At 36.4% G+C, this 20,184-nt stretch overlaps 1 protein-coding gene across 1 annotated transcript; it reads right to left on the bottom strand.

Annotated features, from left to right (window-relative positions):
* Positions 1–723: 723 nt before the first annotated feature.
* Positions 724–1,708, bottom strand: LOC137815589 (uncharacterized mitochondrial protein AtMg00810-like). The gene is made up of 3 exons (XM_068618704.1): positions 1,638–1,708; positions 978–1,366; positions 724–893 (listed from the first exon to the last, which is right to left on the bottom strand). Exons 1-3 carry the CDS (start codon positions 1,706–1,708, stop codon positions 724–726), a joined length of 630 nt encoding a protein of 209 aa, XP_068474805.1.
* Positions 1,709–20,184: the final 18,476 nt, after the last annotated feature.

Here is a 20,184-nt window from a genome sequence, read left to right as displayed (position 1 = left end):
GATATTACAAAAAGAGAAAATAATTGTCCCCTAGCTCCTAAAGCTTTGAACATGCTTCTTGTAAGCCTTTGAGGTGGGCTTTGACCGCCATGGGCATCCTCCATTTGTGCCTCTACCTCTTCTTGATCTTGTTGAGTGGCCTTCATGTCCATTTGAGCTTGATCTCCATCAGATCATATAGACTTCCTAGGGTTTGTTGTGAGTTCCTAGGCTTCTTGCTTTCCAAGGCTTCATCTCCTATAAATAGGGTGTTATTAAAGTGAAAGAAAGAGTAGGATAAATCCCTTGTGTATATTGAACACATAGGGTTATGTTTATATAGGAAAAGAAACATATGGGCTAAGCTCATTACATAAATATGAAATATCTAACAATATCTATAATATCTCATAATATCTAATTATATCTAATAATATCTAACATTCCCCCTCAAGTGGGTGCATATAGATCATATGTACCCAGCTTGTTACAAATGCAATCAATCTTAGGCCCTCGTAAAGGTTTAGTAAAAATATCTGCTAATTGATTATTTGAATTAACAAACTCAATCTTGATATCTCCCAATATAATCTTTTCTCGAATGAAATGACAATCAATCTCAATATATTTGGTCATTTCATGAAAAACTAGATTTGAGCTAATATGAAGAGTAGCCTGATTATCACATATAAGTGTCATTTGAGTGACCTCTCCAAATTGCAATTCTTTAAGTAACTGTTTAAGCTAAATAAGCTCACAAGTAGCTGAGGCTATAGCTCTATATTCTGCTTCTACACTAGATCTCGCTACAACACTTTGTTTCAAGCTCTTCCAAGAGATCAAGTTATCACCAATGGAAACACAATAACTGAAAGTTGATCTTCTATGAAATGGAGATCCTGCTAAATCAGCATCTGAATAACAAACGACTTTAGTATGGTTATTATGACCATATAACTAATCTTTTCCAGGAGAGTCTTTAATGTACTTTAGTATACATATGACTGCATTCCAATGATCTTCACATGGAGAATTAAGAAATTGACTCACCACATTGACTACAAAGGAAATGTCTAGACGAATAATAGTGAGATAGTTCAATTTTCCAACTAATCTCCTATACTTCTCAGGATCTGAAAGAGGTTCTCCCTGATTGGGTAGAAGCTTGACATTGGGATCCATCGGAGTATCAACAAATTTCGAATTCATCAACACAATTTCCTCAAAAATATCCAATGCATATTTTCTTTGCGATATAACAATACTAGTATTGGATTGTGCTACCTCAATCCCCAAGAAATATCTGAGTTTGCCAAGATCTTTTGATTGAAGAAGCCCCAACACCAACCCTTTGAGAGGCCACCAAAATGCTACCTTGAGGCAATCACTAGAGTCATAGTCAAAAAGGGGTCAAGAGGACACATTTTACATGTCATAGACTCTAGTGTGTCATAGTTTTTCTTATTTTTCTAGTCAAAGTGGCATAGTATAAATATTTTTGTAAATGTGTTGAAACATGCAAAGTGGTACCTAAAATTCTAACCTAAGTTTAAATAGAGTTTCCTACTCCTAATTAAACTTAGGTCCAGCCCACAATTAGCCTAAGTGGAGCATAAGGTTATAGAACTCCTAGCACATGGAAGAATTCTAGAACCTACCCCACATGTGCTGAATTTTGGAGCCACCATCCCATGTGCTCCCATGTGCCATGTGCTCCATGTGCTTCCATGTGTTCACACTTGCATGTAATTTGGCTAGCATTTCATTTGTATTTGGCTCTTCAAATTCCAGCCCTCCAATCCTATATAAGGAGGTGTTTGGCTCTCATTTTGTAAGATTAAATTGAGTATTGTTATGCTGCCAAACTTGAGCCATATCTTACTCTTTGCCTAGCATCTAGGTTTTAGTCTTCAATCCTTACACCTTCAAAGGGGTTGGCCGAACCTCCCTAATCTTCCACTCTTCATGCACCTTCAAGGCAACCACACTTCTTAGGAAGGCCTTGCTCCATCAACATCCATAAGCTTCCGCAAACTCACCCCAAATTACACCAAAAGAAGACCTCAATTCCATCATTTGGTATCATGAATTATGGTCTTCAAGAGATAAGTATCTCTTTTCATTTTTTTGCTTGAGTTCTTCTTATTTCCAAGTTGTTCATCTTGTGTTCATCTTGTCTTGCTGTTTTTAAAATTTTAATATGATTTGAATGCTTTTCTATTCATTTCAATCGGTAGTGTTTGTTCAGATTGTGCTTGAACATCTTATTTCAATTTTGTGTAGGATTCTTGATACATTGTGTTGCTATTTTTTAATTTTTTAGGTTGCTTGAGTCTTGATTGTAATTTTATTCGGTTCATATTAATGTGTTTAAGTAATTTTATTTTATGAATCCATAAGTTTTGTCTAGTCATGTGTTTCCAAATTTGTCAACAAATCCTAGTAGTACTCTTCTTAATTTATTTGTTTCTTGTTTTGGTTTGAGTGCTTGATCTGAAATCTATATTGTTTTGATCCTTTGGTGCATTTTTTCTTTATAGTTTGAGTTCATATTTGTGTGTTAGATCCACACAAATTCCATTACATTAATTCCATTGAGTTTTTTAAGTATATCTTTCTGTTTTGATTTTAGATTTCAGAATCCTCTGTTTTTCACAAATCTGTTTTGGCTGTTTTGCTTTATGAAAATTAAATACATCATAAGAAAATTATGAGCCTCTGGATTTCACTAGTTTGAGGTGTTAACACAAAAAGAAAAAAAGAATCAGTTGAAAAAAATAAATAGAAAAAAAAGATAAATCACACAAGAAAAGTGTGTATTCTGGCACTGGAACTAACGACTTTGGACACTGGTTTTGGAAAAATTATCATAATTAATTGGCGCATGTGATTGAAGTGAAACCAACACCAAAAGTTTGTTCAGAAATTGAATTGAGTTTTTTTAAAATTTTCAGAAACAAATACAAAATAGCCAGCTCAACATAAATCTTTGAAGTCACGCATTTTGGACAACAATATTTTCTGTGGTGATGTTTTTGGTTTTTAAATCAAATCTAGTGCTATTCCTTAGGTTCTTTTTGTGTGTCATCCATTATTTGAGTGCCTATTTTTATTTGCTTGTCCAATTCATTCTGAACTCCTTCTAGTTGTGTCACATTATTAAATCCAATTGCAGTGGTGCTGTTTTTAAATTTTAATTGTTTCTTGCTTTCTTTTCTTGACCTCTAAATTTGTTGGTGGATAAATATCAATTGGTGCTTGTTGAGTGGGATTTGACTCGAGGAGAGTCTAGCTTTACTTAATAGGTACTGTATTGAAGAATTTAATTACTTAAATCAAAGAGGATCAAGGCAAGGGGCAGCAACAAACACAATACCAAAATACACCATACACCTTGAAGGACACAACAAAGAAGAGTAACAACAAGTCCAAGGAGTGTCTTGCTGAAATTTAATTTGTGCAATTTAATTTCTTTGCATTTCTTGAATTGTAATTACATCTTACTCTTGTTCATTAGTGGATTAATCACGAATTAGACGGTGAGTGCGTCTTCAAAAGCTCAAAGTGTCTAAGAAGCCTCACATAGGAACGACTAGTTTAAGCTTTCTAGGTTAGCCTTTGTTAATTGTTCTAGCTAGTTTACCTTACATCAATATTTTCTTAGTTTGCTTAATTTTCTTATGCTTGTTTTTGTTTAAAGCTTTGATAAATTGCTTTAGTTGATAGACAGCTTTGCTTTGTTTTCTTGCATAAAATTTGATTTCTCCATCCTCATTGTGTTCTAAGTGATTTACCTAAAGAAAGAATTGTGTGAAGATTTTGAGAGATAGTTTTTGGCTAAGGCAAGACTTGGTATTTAAGTAGTCCTTAGTGACTCACCTCTCTTACCTGGAAAACTACCTTCATTAACTTTCCTCTTCTTTCTTAAAGTAAAACATTTCTAAACACAAAGTTTTAGTCATGTCTTCTCACTCCTCTAAATCTCTTAAAAGTGATGTGAAATCCTTGAAATCTCTTTTAAAAAAACTTTCCAAGGATATTCAATCAATTTCATCTAAAAAATTGGAGAATGAGACCAGAACTAATGAATTGACTAAAGCAAAGGATGAGAAGTCTCAAATTTCAAAAAAATTACATTCTCATGCATATAGCTCTCAAGTTTATGATTCTTTTGGGGAAGAAAGTCTTAGGATTAATGAATATCATCAATCATCCCCTAGGAGAGCTAGAAAAGAGAGACAAGAAAACCTAAAGGAGGTTAAGGTAGAGCTACCTCATTTCTATGGGAAAGAAGATGTAGAAACATATCTATATTGGGAGATGAGGGTAGAGCAATTGTTTGCTTGCAACCATGTGAGTGAAGAAAAGAAAGTACCCTTTGCTACCTTAAGTTTTCAAGGTGATGCTATGTATTGGTGGAATGCCCTAAAAAGAGAGATACATCTCCACAAGGACCCTCCCATTACATATTGGAATGACCTTAGGGGAGCCTTGAGTTGTCGCCATATTCCCTCACTTTACAATAGGAAGTTGATGGACAAGCTCCAAAGACTTCATCAAAGAAATATGAGTGTAGAAGAATATTGGCAAAAGATGAAGTCATATATTAAGAGGGCAAGGATTAATGAAGAAAGTCATACCACCATATGTAGGTTTTTAAGTGGTCTCAAACTTGAGATAAGAAACAAAGTTGAACTTTTATCTTATAGAGATTTAAATGACTTGATTCAACTTAGCATTAAAGTTGAAAAACAAATTTTGAGAAAACAGTCAAGTCAAAAACAAAGTTCATACTCTGTATCTTATTACAATGATGAGTTCCAAAGAGGGGAAGAACATATAAAAGAAACATCTCTAAAACTTTCCCAAAACCTATCTGAGCATAACTCACACACTCAAGCTAGAGAAAAACAATGTTTTACATACCTTAGTAATGATCAATTAGCATCTCAATGTTCCAATGAAAGATCTATGATCTTAAGGGACAAAGATGAGAATAGTAACCAAGAAAAAGAAGCTAGTGAGAGTGATGAAAATGTAAAAATGGAAAATCAAGAGAAAACCCTTGGAAAGCAAAAGGCGTGGGAGAAGAGTGTTCCTTCCCACAAGGTCATTCAACAAGAAGGAAAAGTTGAAAATACCTTTGAAAATATGCTTCTTGTTGAACAACCTAGCCTTACCTTTTGTAAAGGAACACTTGCAAGCCTAGTAAAAAAACAAGAATTCTTAAAAGAGGCTTGCATAGATAAAAATGTAGTAGATTATTTTTCATATGTGCTAAGATCTCACCAAGTGAAGGTCAAGTTATCTATAGGCATCTACAAAGACAAATTTTTATGTGAGGTAGTGCCTAAAGAAGCTTGTCATGTCTTATTGAGACAACCATTGCAAAGAATTAAAATTTTCATGAACAAAGGTTGTATCAACGAGACTACCTTCACACATAAAAGAGAAATTCTTCATGAAGGAGAACTCATGGGCCAAATTAGAGTTGATAAAACTCTAGAGCTTTTAAAAGGAAAACTCTTATCACCCATGAGAAAAGATGTTCAAAGACATTACCCTAGATACATTCCTTTTTTTAAAAATACATCTAAGGCGATGTCTCCTGAACTCTATACTCTTTTACCTTTTGCAAATGATCCATGGGAAGATATAAAGCTAGATTTTATATTAGAGCTTCCTTGGACCGTAAAAGGTATTGATTCCATTTTTGTGGATAAGCTCTTCTCTAGAGAAGTAATGAGACTTCATAGTTTACCTCTAAGCATAGTATTGATAAGAGCTCCAAACTTTGAAAACCATTTTTTGAGGATACTTTTAGAAAAACTTGGAACTAAGTTGTACTCTTCAATTTCTTATCATCCTCAAAAGAATGGTCAAACTGAAATTGAAAACATAGCTCTTTCTACTATACCTAGAGTAATCATGAAGTGCACACACAACTCTAGAGATGAGCATGCATACAATAGAGTAGTCCACAAGACTACTAATATTTCGACATTTGAAATTGTATGTGAACTTAATTCTCTTTCTCCTTTTAAGTTGTTACCATTTCCTAAATGATTTGCGCCTAAGGAAAAAGTAACAAAGATTAAAAATTTTAAAATGAGGATTAGAGAACACATACAACGATCAAAAGAGAAATATTGTAAAAAGTTGCCAAAAGCAAAAGAAAAACAAAAATGGCAACTTCATAAAATTGATTTATATATAACTACGTCAACTAACTCATTTGCTTTATTTGATAATTCCCCTAGATGGAAGTTTGATCCGGGACGACAAACATAGTTGAAGAAGCAAGAGGCTGTTATCCGATATCAACACTGTATATCTGAGGATAGATTTTCTCAATAAGGAGGAGATGATGGACACCATCCAGCCATATACATCCATCTCCCTAGCCATGAAGAAGAAGAAACAATGGATTTGAGGACAAATCCTTTTCAAGAGGGAGGGGATGATGGAAGAGGCCCCAACACCAACCCTTTGAGAGGCCACCAAAATGCTACCTTGAGGCAATCACTAGAGTCATAGTCAAAAAGGGGTCAAGAGGACACATTTTACATGTCATAGACTCTAGTGTGTCATAGTTTTTCTTATTTTTCTAGTCAAAGTAGCATAGTTTAAATATTTTTGTAAATGTGTTGAAACATGCAAAGTGGAACCTAAAATGCTAACCTAAGTTTAATTAGAGTTTCCTACTCCTAATTAAACTTAGGTCCAGCCCACAATTAGCCTAAGTGGAGCATAAGGTTCTAGAACTCCTAGCACATGGAAGAATTCTAGAACCTACCTCACATGTGCTGAATTTTGGAGCCACCATCCCATGTGCTCCCATGTGCCATGTGCTCTATGTGCTTCCATGTGCTCACACTTGCATGTAATTTGGCTAGCATTTCATTTGTATTTGGCTCTTCAAATTCCAGCCCTCCAATCCTATATAAGGAGGTGCTTGGCTCTCATTTTGTAAGATTAAATTGAGTATTGTTATGCTGCCAAACTTGAGCCATATCTTACTCTTTGATTAGCATCTAGGTTTTAGTCTTCAATCCTTACACCTTCAAAGGGGCTGGCAGAACCTCCCTAATCTTCCACTCTTCATGCACCTTTAACGCAACCACACTTCTTAGGAAGGCCTTCCTCCATCAACATCCATAAGCTTCCGCAAACTCACCCCAAATTACACCAAAAGAAGACCTCAATGCCATAATCTTTAGTTTGAAAGTGTTGACAAAGGTGTTGTTTTACTTGTGAGATGCCATGGTGATCACTACCTATAAGAACAATGTCATCAACATATACTACAAGATAGATACACCCAACACTCAATTGACGATAAAAAATTGAATGATCAACTTCACTGCGAGTCATACCAAACTGTTAAACAACATTACTAAATTTTCCAAACCAAGCTCTAGGAGACTACTTGATGGAAGAGGGCCAAGCACAATCTCCCATGAAAGGCTAGATGATGGAGATCAAGCTCAAGTGGACATGGAGGCCAATCATCAAGAGCAAGAAGAGGTTGAGGCTCAAGTGGAGGACGCCCATGGAGGTCAAAGCCCACCTCAAAGGCTTACAAGAAGCATGTTCAAAGCTTTAGGAGCTAATGGACGTTTATTTTCTCTTTTTATAATTTCTTTGTATGAAGGTGCTTAAGAGGGAAACATTAGAAACCTCTTTTGTTAAAGCATCTTTAGGTCCTTAGTTAGGAGTATTAGGGGGGTGCGTTAGTAGATAGGTGTAGGAGTAACTAGGGAGGTGCCAAAGTGAGAGAGAAGGTCACACCTTCTTCATGACCATAGTTGGCGCCACTTTCATTAGCTTTTGGGGGGAATTTTGAATTTAATTTGCCTTGCATTTCAGCACCTCTAGGCTATAAATTAAGGTGCTGCCCTTGTACATTTCAGATTTGAAATTTGATTAGAGAAACTATACTCAATTTTTGAGAGAGCATTGGAGAGCTTTGTGCCTTCCTCACTAGTCTTATCTTGAGAGTTTCCATGGTTACCTCAAGTGGCGGCTAGCACACTCATCTTAGAGTCACCATCCTCTAAGTGGCATGATCATCCAACCATTCCTCCATCTTCATGAGCTTTCTCTTCTCCTTCCTTCGTTCTCTTTCAATTGTTCATGTCTTAGCTTGCTTCTCTTGAATTTCTGTTCGGCATTTTCATTTCTTTGAGCTTTGCTTCGGTTCAATTGTTTACTTGTTCTTCATCATTTCTTCTTCATTTCTAGTCTTTTGTTCGGTGCATTTCTGTTTTTATGTTGTTTAATCGATGCCTTTGCCTTTTCTTCCAATTCAATCGGTTCAATTTGACAAAACATGGAACTTCCATATGAGTTTGGGTTTTGGTACTAGTCTTGGTGAGTTCTTGTTCATAGAACCTTGATCCAATTCTATGATAAAGTGCCTATCTCATATCCAACTCAAGATGATTCCTAAGAATGTTAAGAATCATTCAAAGTGTGCTAGTGGAATCATATCATGTGGTATCATGAGTTTAGGTGTGTTCTTGTTTAATTTTTGAGTTGTGTAGCACTTTAATTTCAAGAGCTCTTTAATTTCTTGCAATTTAAGTTTCTGTTTTAGGCTTATTTGAGCTTTCTTGCTGTTTTCTTTCTTATGCCTATCATATGTTTGAGTATTTTCCTTTTTGAATCCATACAAGTTCTGTCTTAGTCTTGTTTTTCCATAATTGTCATCACTTCTTGTAGTACTTTTATTGCTTTTGTTGTTTCTTGCTTTAGTGTCATATAATTTTTTCTGAGTTTGATATTTGATTCTTTGTGCATTTTCTGTTTTAGTATTGAGTTCATACTTGTATTTTAGACCTATACAAGTTCCTATACATCATTTCCATTATGTCTTTGCTAGTTCTTAATTCTGTTTTTCATTCCTGTTAGGATTCTTCTGTTTTCTGAAAACGTGCTTACTGTTTTTCCTTATTGCAATTGATTTACTCACTGGAAAATTCTGAAATTCTGGATTTGTGTTCTTCAAAGTGTTAGAAAAGAGTAGAAAAAAGAAGTACTCAAAAATACAAAGTACACAAAAAATGATAAATAAAATACAAAAAGTGTACAATTCTGCCGAAAAAAAATACGGTAATCTGGCAGCGATTTTGAAATATTTATCTCAATTAATTGGCTTACTTTTTTTAAGTAATTCCAGTGCCATTTTTGAGCTAAGATCTTGAAGTTTCTGTGGTTAAAATTTCATAATCCAGTTCGCTCTATATCATTCCAGTTAAATCAGTGAACACCAAGCACAGTTTGCATAAAAATATTTTCCAGTAGCTAATTTTTGTTTTCTTCATCTACTCTAGTGCTCTTCTTTAAGTATTCTTTTGTGTGCCTACTTTCTCATTGAGTTCTTTAATTTTCTTGCTTGTCTTTTGTTCATTAATCTTTGAAGTTTGTCAAACATCTAGTATTCCTTTTGTTCTAGCCTTTCGTTGCTTATACTTTTTCTTGTTTGTCTTTATTGCTTCTTTGGTTTTGTTGTGGTTGACTTTGAGATTGGTGTGCCTTGCTTTGACATCTTTCATTTGAGGATTCCAAGACCTCAAGATCAGATTCGTGCAAGGACATTCTTTCTTTGAGAGTGACCTCTTTTTTTGACCAAATTAACTTCGGCACTTTGGTTGCCCAAATCACTGTTTTTGCTAATTTTGTTTCTTGACTTGTTTGCTGTTTTTGTGTGTTTGCTGTTTTTATTTCCAAATGGCTGGATTTTCAAGTGAGCATCCTACAAGCAGCATTCTCCTTCCAAAGCTTCAATCCTTGGTGAATTACATGAAGCACAACGAACCATTAGGCGTTTGGAAGAGAAATTGCAAAAGATGGAGGTCCAACAAGCTAGGCCATCTCCTTCTATCCATGATGAGCATCATTCACATAGACCTTCAACAAGAGCTTCTTCAAATGATTTTGGCCGTGAAGAAGACCATAGGAGAAGGAGAACTCCACCCCAATTTCATGGACATAGACATCACAACCAAGGGGAGAGACATCACTATAGAAATGGCTTCTACCAAGATGCAAAGGCTAGGCTACCTTCGGTCAAGCTTCCTTGTTTTAATGGCTCTAGTGATCCTAATGTATATTTAGATTGGGAGGCTAAGTGTGAACAAATATTTGAGATCCATGAGATCCAAGATGAGCATAAGCTTAAGCTAGCCACCTTAGAGTTTAGTGATTATGCCATGAAATGGTGGCATGGTGTTGTAAAGGACATTATCTATCACAAGGGTCCTCCCGTGGACTCTTGGAACTCCTTAAAGGATCACATGCGCGCTAGATTTGTGCCCCCACGTTTTAGGAAATACCTCATGTTGAGACTCCAACAGTTTCAACAAGGCACGCTAAATGTGGATGAATATTATAAGGAGCTGGAGACGCTTGTGCTTAAAATTGAATTAGAAGAAAGTGAGAAAGCTATGATTGCTAGGTTTGTAAGTGGTCTAAGGAAGGATATTCAAGATATTGTTGAGTTACAAGAGTATTCATCATTGGGTTCTTTAGTTCATCTTGCAATGAAGGTGGAAGCCCAACTTGCTAAGAAAAATTCTTTCAAAAATGCTCCCAATGATGGTTACTACAACAAGTCTTGGAGGAACAAAAAGTATTTTTCTAAATTTCCTTCCAAAGATTCTTCTTTCAAACCCAAGGAAACTAAGCCATCTACTTCTAGGCCTAAATCACCCACTAGAACGTCTAATACTAAATGTTTTAAATGTATGGGTTATGGTCACATAGCTGCTAATTGCACTTCTAAACAAAGTATGTACATGCATGAAGGCATTGTAGTGAGGGAGCATGATTCGGATTCTCCTAAACATTCATTGCATTCTAGTGCATCTAGTGGGGAAGAGAGTGAATGTCCACTTGAAGGGGATTTGTTAGTTGTGAGAAGACTTCTTGGACAAGTTTCACAAGCTTTTGATGAAAGTCAAAGGGAAAATATTTTCCATACAAGATGTCTTATTCAAAACAACATTTGCTCTTTAATAGTGGATGGGGGTAGTTGTGAAAATGTGGCTAGTACAAGAGTAGTAGATAAGCTTGGATTGCCTACTATCTCTCATACAAAGCCCTACAAATTACAATGGCTTAGTGAAGTAGGAGAAATAGTTGTAAATAAACAAGTCCTCATCCATTTCTCAATTGGAAAATACAAAGATGAGGTATTATGTGATGTTGTGCCCATGGAAGCCACTCATGTTCTTTTGGGAAGGCCTTGGCAATTTGATAGAAAAGTTTTACATGATGGCTTTACCAACAAACTTTCTTTTGAATTCCATGGTCACAAGGTTACTTTAAAATCTCTCTCTCCTAGAGAAGTCCATGAGGACCAAGTCATAATGAAGAAAATAAGGGAGTGTGAAAAAGATAAAAAAGATAAGAGTTCTAAGCCTACACTCCTTGTGTCTAGGCATGAAATTGAAAGGGAAATAGTGGCTCATCATCCTCTTTTCTTAGCCATCCCTAGAACTCTTAAAGTAGAATCACTTGTTGATAGTTCTCATTGCTTGGAAAATTTGGTAGAAGAGTTTCAAGATGTGTTTCAAGATCCTTCAAATGGACTTCCACCTTTCAGAGGGATTGAGCACCAAATTGATTTGATATCGGGCTCTTCTTTACCAAATCGTCCAGCATATAGGACCAATCCAAGTGAAACCAAGGAAATTCGCCAACAAGTTGAGGCTTTGATTGAGAAAGGGTGGGTTCAAGATAGCATGAGTCCTTGTGCTATGCCTATCATCTTAGTGCCAAAAAAAGAAGGCACATGGCGAATGTGTTCGGATTGTAGGGCCATCAATAACATTACAATTAAGTATAGGCATCCCATACCTAGACTAGATGATTTGTTGGATGAATTACATGGTTCAGAAATCTTTTCAAAGATTGATCTTAAAAGCGGCTACAATCAAATCCGTATCAAACCGGGTGATGAATGGAAGACGGCTTTTAAGACCAACTTTGGTTTATATGAGTGGTTAGTTATGCCCTTTGGTTTAACTAATGCACCAAGTACCTTCATGCGCCTCATGCATCATGTTCTTAGACCATTCATTGGTAAGTTTGTTGTTGTTTACTTTGATGACATTCTCATTTATAGCTTATCTTTGGATGACCATAGGTTGCATGTTAGGAAAGTTTTAGAAACCCTTAGGAAGGAACATTTGTATGCTAATCTTGCTAAATGTATGTTTGCTCTTGATCATATAGAATTCCTAGGATTTGTTGTGAGTTGCAAAGGGGTCCATGTGGACAAAACAAAGGTGATGGCCATTCAAAATTGGCCTACACCGAAAACCTTGAATGAAGTCTGAAGTTTCCATGGACTTGCTTCTTTCTATAGAAGATTTGTCCCAAACTTTGGTACCATTGCCGCACCACTCAATGACATAGTGAAAAAGGATGTGGTCTTTCAATGGGGAGAAGCACAACAAAAAGCTTTTGAAACTTTGAAAGAAAAATTGACTAATGCTCCCATCTTGGCCCTTCCTAATTTCACTAAGACATTTGAGATTGAGTGTGATGCTTCAAGCATAGGTATTGGGGCTGTTCTCCTTCAAGAGGGCCACCCCATAGCCTATTTTAGTGAGAAATTGAAGGGAAGTCATCTCAATTATTCCACTTATGATAAAGAATTATATGCACTTGTTAGGGCTTTGTTTACTTGGCAACACTATCTTTTTCCCAAAGAGTTTGTGATACATAGTGATCATGAATCTCTTAAGTATTTGAAAAGCCAAAACAAGCTTAACAAGAGGCATGCTAAGTGGGTGGAATTCATTGAGCAATTTCCTTATGTGATCAAACACAAGCAAGGCAAAGTGAACATTGTGGCAGATGCACTTTCTAGAATATACACTTTGCTAAATCTTTTGAGCTCTCAATATCTTGGTTTTGATCACATTAAGGAACTTTATCATGATGACCTTGATTTTTCTCTCATCTATCAAAAGTGTCTTAAGGGAGGACACAAAGATTTTTTTATACAAGATGGCTTTCTTTTTAAAGGAAAACGTCTTTGTGTTCCTCAATGCTCTATTAGATTATCTCTTGTTGGAGAAGCTCATGAAGGGGGTTTAATGGGTCACTTTGGGGTTGCTAAAACTTTGGATGTGTTGCATGAACATTTCTTTTGGCCTCATATGCATAAACATGTTCATAGTTTGTGTGATAAATGCATAGCTTGCCGCAAAGCTAAGTCTAAGATGCATCCCCATGGTTTATATACTCCTCTTCCTATCCCTTCAATGCCTTGGGTTGATATATCTATGGATTTCATCTTAGGATTACCCAAGACATCAAAGGGAAAGGACTCCATTTTTGTGGTAGTGGATCGTTTTTCAAAGATGGCTCACTTTATTCCTTGCCACAAAGTGGATGATGCATGCCATATTGCAAACCTCTTCTTTCAAGAAGTGGTTCGTTTGCATGGGATCCCTATATCTATAGTGTTCGATAGAGATCCCAAGTTCTTAAGTCACTTTTGGAAGACCTTGTGGGGCAAGCTTGGAACTAAGCTTTTATTTTCTACCACTTGCCACCCACAAACTGATGGTCAAATCGAGGTGGTGAATAGAACTTTGGGACAACTATTGAGATGTTTTATTTCGGGGAATCCTAGAGTGTGGGAGAATTTACTACCCCATGTTGAGTTTGCATATAATCGTGTAGTAAATTCTACCACCTCACATTCTCCTTTTGAGGTTGTCTATGGGTTTAACCCTTTAACACCTCTTGATCTTCTTCCTATTCCCCTTCTTGGAGATGTCTTGTGCAAAGATGGGGATGAAAAAGCTTCTTTTGTGAAAACTTTGCATAAAGATATCAAGAAGAGAATTGAGAAGAACGTTGGCAAGTATGCTGAACTTGCCAATAAAAGGAGAAAAGCATTGTTGTTTGACGAGGGCGATTAGGTTTGGCTTCACTTGAGGAAGGATCATTTTCCTACTCAAAGGAAGTCCAAATTAATGCTTCGTGGGGATGGACCTTTCCAAGTCCTCAAGAGGATTAATGACAATGCTTATGAGTTATATATTCCTGATACATTCTTAGGTAGTCATACTTTTAATGTCAGCGATCTAACTTCTTTTTCTGTAGGTCTCCAGAATTCATGGTCGAATTTTCTCCAACTCGGGAAGTATGATGGAGATCAAGCTCAAGTGGAAATGTAGGCCAATCATCAAGAGCAAGAAGAGGTTGAGGCTCAAGTGGAGGACGCCCATGGAGGTCAAAGCCCACCTCAAAGGCTTACAAGAAGCATGTTCAAAGCTTTAGGAGCTAATGGACGTTTATTTTCTCTTTTTATAATTTCTTTGTATGAAGGTGCTTAAGAGGGAAACATTAGAAACCTCTTTTGTTAAAGCATCTTTAGGTCCTTAGTTAGGAGTATTAGGGGGGATGCGTTAGTAGATAGGTGTAGGAGTAACTAGAGAGGTGCCAAAGTGAGAGAGAAGGTCACACCTTCTTCATGACCATAGTTGGCGCCACTTTCATTAGCTTTTGGGGGGAATTTTGAATTTAATTTGCCTTGCATTTTAGCACCTCTAGGCTATAAATTAAGGTGTTGCCCTTGTACATTTTAGATTTGAAATTTGATTAGAGAAAGTATACTAAATTTTTTAGAGACCATTGGATTCCTCACTAGTCTTATCTTGAGTGTTTCCATGGTTACCTCAAGTGGCGGCTTGCACACTCATCTTGGAGTCACCATCCTCTAAGTGGCGTGATCATCCAACCATTCCTCCATCTTCATGAGCTTTCTCTTCTCCTTCCTTCCTTCTCTTTCAATTGTTCATGTCTGAGCTTGCTTCTCTTGAATTTCTGTTCGGCATTTTCATTTCTTTGAGCTTTGCTTCGGTTCAATTGTTTACTTCTTCTTCATTATTTCTTCTTCATTTCTAGTCTTTTGTTCGATGCATTTCTGTTTTTATGTTGTTTAATCGGTGCCTTTTCCTTTTCTTCCAATTCAATCGGTTCAATTTGACCGAACATGGAACTTCCATATGAGTTTGGGTTTTGGTACTAGTCTTGGTGAGTTCTTGTTCATAGAACCTTGATCCAATTCTATGATAAAGTGCCTATCTCATATCCAACTCAAGATGATTCCTAAGAATGTCAAGAATCATTCAAAGTGTGTTAGTGGAATCATATCACTAGAACCCAAGTCAAAAGCGTCTAGACCCAAGCCAAGCGTCTAAGACCAACCTAGGAAAGTCTAAGATCAAGCTAGGAGCTTCTAAGACCAAGCTAGGGGCGTCTAAGATCAAGCTAGGAGCGTCTAAGATCAAGCTAGGAGCGTCTAAGATCAAGCTAGGAGCGTCTAAGATCAAGCTAGGAGCGTCTAAGATCAAGCTAGGAGCGTCTAAGACCAAGCTAGGAGCGTCTAGGACAAGAAGACTTGGATCAAGCTATGAATGGGAGAATGACATATTGGTACATGTTCCCTGAAGGCCCATCAAGTGTAGCCTAGTTTTAATTGGGGTGTAAATAGCATAGCCATGTGGACAAATGTTTATTTTTCTGCACATTAGAATTAAGGAGGAGTTAACCTTGATTAGCTAAAGGTTTCTAGAAGCCTTCACTAATCAAGTTCGGCCATGTGTAAGTTGGAGGGCCTTGTGCACCCATGTGCCATGTGCTCCATGTGCCTCCATGTGCCACTTCTTTACATTTCATTTTGCTTACATTTGTGTAGCATTTAGGTCATCAAATCTGGTCCTCTTTAGCCTATAAAAAGAGGAGCCTACACCTTGTATTTTCAAGATTAATTGAATAGTGAAATGCTGCCAAAATTGTGTCATTCTCACTCCTTGCCTAAACTCTCTTAGGAATAGGCTTTTAATCTTCAAACCCTCACCCCAAATGGAGTTGGCCGAACCACTCCAATCTTCCCTACCTTTCATGCACATTCAAGGTCACCACACCTCTTAGTGCCCACTCTCATCCATAAGCTTCTGCACCATCTTCAACAAACATCCAAGAAGAGCTCATAGGAAATCCATCATTTGGTATCATGAGCTATGGTTCTTCAAAGATGAGTATCTCTTTGTCATTTTCTTTTTGAGTTCTTCTTAAATCCGTGTTGTTCTTCATCTTCCATATTTTTCTTGTTGTTTTTTAATTTTTGTTTTGAATTAGTGTGCTGTTTGGAAATTCCAATTGGTGCATCTTGTTCAATTGTTCTTGAGCAATCTTTGTGCAATTTTTGGTAGGATTCCATATAGTTTGTGTTGCTGTTTTATTTTAGGTATTTGAGTCCTTATTGCAATTTTAATTGGTTCATATTATGTTCATTTGATTCTTTTAATTTCTGAATCTATATGTGTTTTTGTCTAGTCATGTTCTTCCAAAATGTCATCAAATCATAGTAGTACTTTGTTTGGCTTATTTGTTTCTTGTTTTTGGTATAAATGCTTGATCTGAATCTGCTGTGTTTTTTATCCTTTGGTGCTTTTTATTTTTAGCTTGAGTTCATATTTGTGTTTAGATCTACACAAATTCCTTTTCACCAATTCCATTGTGTTTTTCTTTTTGTATATCTTGCTGTTTTTTTTTCAGATTTACAGAATCCTCTGTTTTGCATAACTCTGTGCTGGCTGTTTTGCTTAAGAAAATTATTTTCCCACATAAGAAAATTCTGAGCCTCTGGATTTTGCAAGATTGAGGTGTTAGAGAAAAGACAAAAAAAAAATCAGTTCAAAAAAACAAATAGAAAAAAAAATGATAAATATTATAAAAACAGTGTGCAATCCTGACGCTACAACTGGCGTAACTGAGCACTGATTTTAGAAAATTTATTAAAAAAAATGGTGCATGCGTTTGGAGTGAAACCAACACCAGAATTTTTTTAAGATCTTGATCTATTTGCATACAAAATTTCAGAAGCAAATATTAAAAGGCCAGCTCAGCATAAATCAGTGAAAATCACGCTCTCTGGACCACAACAATTATTTCAGTGGTGCGATTTTTTGATTTTGAAATCAAATCTAGTGCTATTCTATAGGTTCCATTTTGTGTGTCATCCTTTCTTTGAGTACCTTTTTATTTGCTTGTCTAATTTCATTGGAACTCTTTCTAATTGTCACATTTAATTCCTTTTGTGTGGTACTGTTTTTCAAATTAATTTGTTTCTTGCTTTAATTCTTTGACCTCTAAGTTTGGTGGTGGATTAATTATCAATTGGTACTTGATTGAGTGGGATTTGACTTGAGGGGAGTCTAGTTTGCTTAATAGGTGCTGGATTTGAAGAATTAATCACCTAATTCCAAGAGGAACAAAGGCAAGGGGCAGAAACAAACACCTACTAAATACACCACATACATTGGAAGGCCCAACAAAGAAGAGACAACAAAAAGAAGTGCAAATAGAAAAAATCAACAAAAGGGAGTTCATCTAATTTCTTTCTACTTAACTTTTGTTAATTACTTGTTTAATTACGCAATTAGACGGTGAGTGTGTCTTCAAGGGCTCCAAGTGTCCAAGAAGCCTCACCTAGGGCCGATTAGTTTAGAACTTTCTAGCTTAGCAATTGTTAATTGTTTTGTTAATTGCTTTTGTTTAGTCTTGTTTAAAGCTTTGATTATTTGTTTTGTTTGTTAAATAGTTTGCATTGTTTTCTTGCATTCAAAATTTGATTTCTACATCCTCATTGTGTTTCAAGTGATTTACCTAAAGAAAGATTTGTGTGAAGGTCTTGAGGCATAGTTTTTGGTTAAGGCAAAGACTTGGTATTTAAGTAGTCCATTGTGACTCGCCTCTCTTACCTGGAAAACTACCTTCATTAGCTTCCCTTCTCTTTCTTAAAAGTAAAACATTTCTAAACACAAAGCTTTAGTCATGTCTTCTCACTCCTCTAAATCTCTTAAAAGTGAGGTGAAATCCTTGAAATCTCTTTTGAAGCAACTTTCCAAGGATATGCAATCAATTTCATCTACACAATTGGAGAATGAGGCTAAAACTAATGAATTGACTAAAGCAAAGGATGAGAAGTCTCACATTTTAAAAAAATTACCTTTTCATGCATCTATCTCTAAAGATCATGATTCTTTTGGGGAGGGAAGCCTTAGAATAAATTATTATTATCAAGCACCCCCTAGAAGACATAGAAGAGATAGAAAAGAACAAGAAAACCCAAGAGAGGTTAGGGTAGACCAACCCCATTTCCATGGAAAAGAAAGTATAGAAGCTTGCCTAGATTGGGAAATGAGGGTAGAAAATTGTTTGCTTCCCATAAAGAAAGAAAGGAAAGAAAAATACAAAAGAAAAGAGAGGAAGTCGAAAGGAAAGCTAAAGAAAAAGAAAAGCATGAGAAGACCCTTGAGAAACAAAAGGCGTGGGAGAAGAGTGTTCCTTCCCACAAGGTCATTCAACAAGACAAAAGATTTAAAAATACCTTTGAAAATATGTGTCTTGTTGAACAACCTCAAAGCCTTACCTTTTGTAAAGGAACACTTGCAAGCATAGAAAAAAAAAAAATCCTTAAAAGAGGCTTGCATAGATTATTTTACATATATACCAAGATATCCCCAAGTGAAGTTCAAGTTATCTATAGGTAACTACCAAACCAATTTTTTATGTGAGGTAGTACCTAAAGAAACTTGTCATGTCTTATTGAGACAACCCTTGCAAAGCATTAAAATTTTCATGAACAATGGTTGTATCAACGAGACTACCTTCACACATACAAAAAAAAATCTTCATAAAAGAGAACTCATGGGACAAAATAGAGTTGATAAAACTCTAGAGCTTTTAAAGGGAAAACTTTTGTCGCCCATGAGAAAAGAGGTTCAAAGACATAACCTTAGGTACAATTCTTGTTTTAAAACTACACCTAAGGCAATGTCTCAAGAACTCTATACTCCTTCACCTTTTGTAAATGATCCTTGGAAAGACACAAATTTCATATTAGAGCTTCCTAGGACAACAAAAGGTTTTGATTCCTTTTTCATGGATGTGGATAAACTCTTCCTAAGAAAAGTGACAAGTCGCCATGATTTATCTTCAAAAATAGTGATGGATAGAGCTCCAAAATTTGAAAACATAGCTCTTCCTTCTATGCTTCACGAAATCATGAGGGACACCCACAATTCTTGGGATAAGAATCATTTTCCTATTGAGCATGTATACAATGGAGTAGTCCACAAGATTACTCATATTTCTACATTTGAAGTTGTATGTGAACATAGTCCTCTTGCCCTTTTAAAGTTGTTACCACCTCCTAAAGGAATTATGCCTAAGGGACAAGTAACTACTATTGGAAATTTTAGAAAACATAAGAGGATTAGAGGACACATACAACCATCAACAGGGAAATATTGTGAGAAGTTGTCGAAAACAAAAGAAAAACAAAAATGGCAACTTCACACAATTAAGTTTTCTCCAAATGCTCACACTAACTCCTTTGCTTTGTTTCAAGATTCCCATAGATTGACATTTGATCCGGGAGGACACACCTTGACAAAGCAATAGGCTGCTATTCAAGATCAAGTTTGTAGATCTGAGAATAGATCTTCTCAAGAAAGAGGAGATGATGGACACCATCTAGCCACAGCCATTCCCCTAGCTGCGGAAAAAGCATTGGATTTGAGGACAAATCCTTTTCAAGAGGGAGGGGATGATGGAGGAGGGCCAAGCACAACCTCCCATGAAAGGCTAGAACCCAAGTCAAGAGCGTCTAGACCCAAGCCAAGCGTCTAAGACCAAGCTAGGGGAGTCTAAGATCAAGCTAGGAGCGTCTAAGACAAAGCTAGGAGCGTCTAAGATCAAGCTAGGAGCGTCCAAGATCAAGCTAGGAGCGTCTAAGACCAAGCTAGGAGCATCTAGGACAAGAAGACTTGGATCAAGCTATGAATGGGAGAATGACATATTGGTACATGTTCCGTGAAGGCCCGTCAAGTGTAGCCTAGTTTTAATTGGGGTGTAAATAGCATAGCCATGTGGACAAATGTTTATTTTTCTGCACATTAGAATTAAGGAGGAGTTAACCTTGATTAGCTAAAGGTTTCTAGAAGCCTTCACTAATCAAGTTCGGCCATGTGTAAGTTGGAGGGCCATGTGCACCCATGTGCCATGTGCCTCCATGTGCCACTTCTTTACATTTCATTTGGCTTACATTTGTGTAGCATTTAGGTCATCAAATCTGGTCCTCTTTAGCCTATAAAAAGAGGAGCCTACACC

The sequence above is a fragment of the Phaseolus vulgaris genome, chromosome 1 (assembly GCF_000499845.2).
Source record: "Phaseolus vulgaris cultivar G19833 chromosome 1, P. vulgaris v2.0, whole genome shotgun sequence".
Taxonomy (NCBI): Eukaryota; Viridiplantae; Streptophyta; class Magnoliopsida; order Fabales; family Fabaceae; genus Phaseolus; species Phaseolus vulgaris.
The sequence above is the reverse complement of the archived record's forward strand: the minus strand, read 5'-3'. Positions and strand labels throughout refer to the sequence as shown.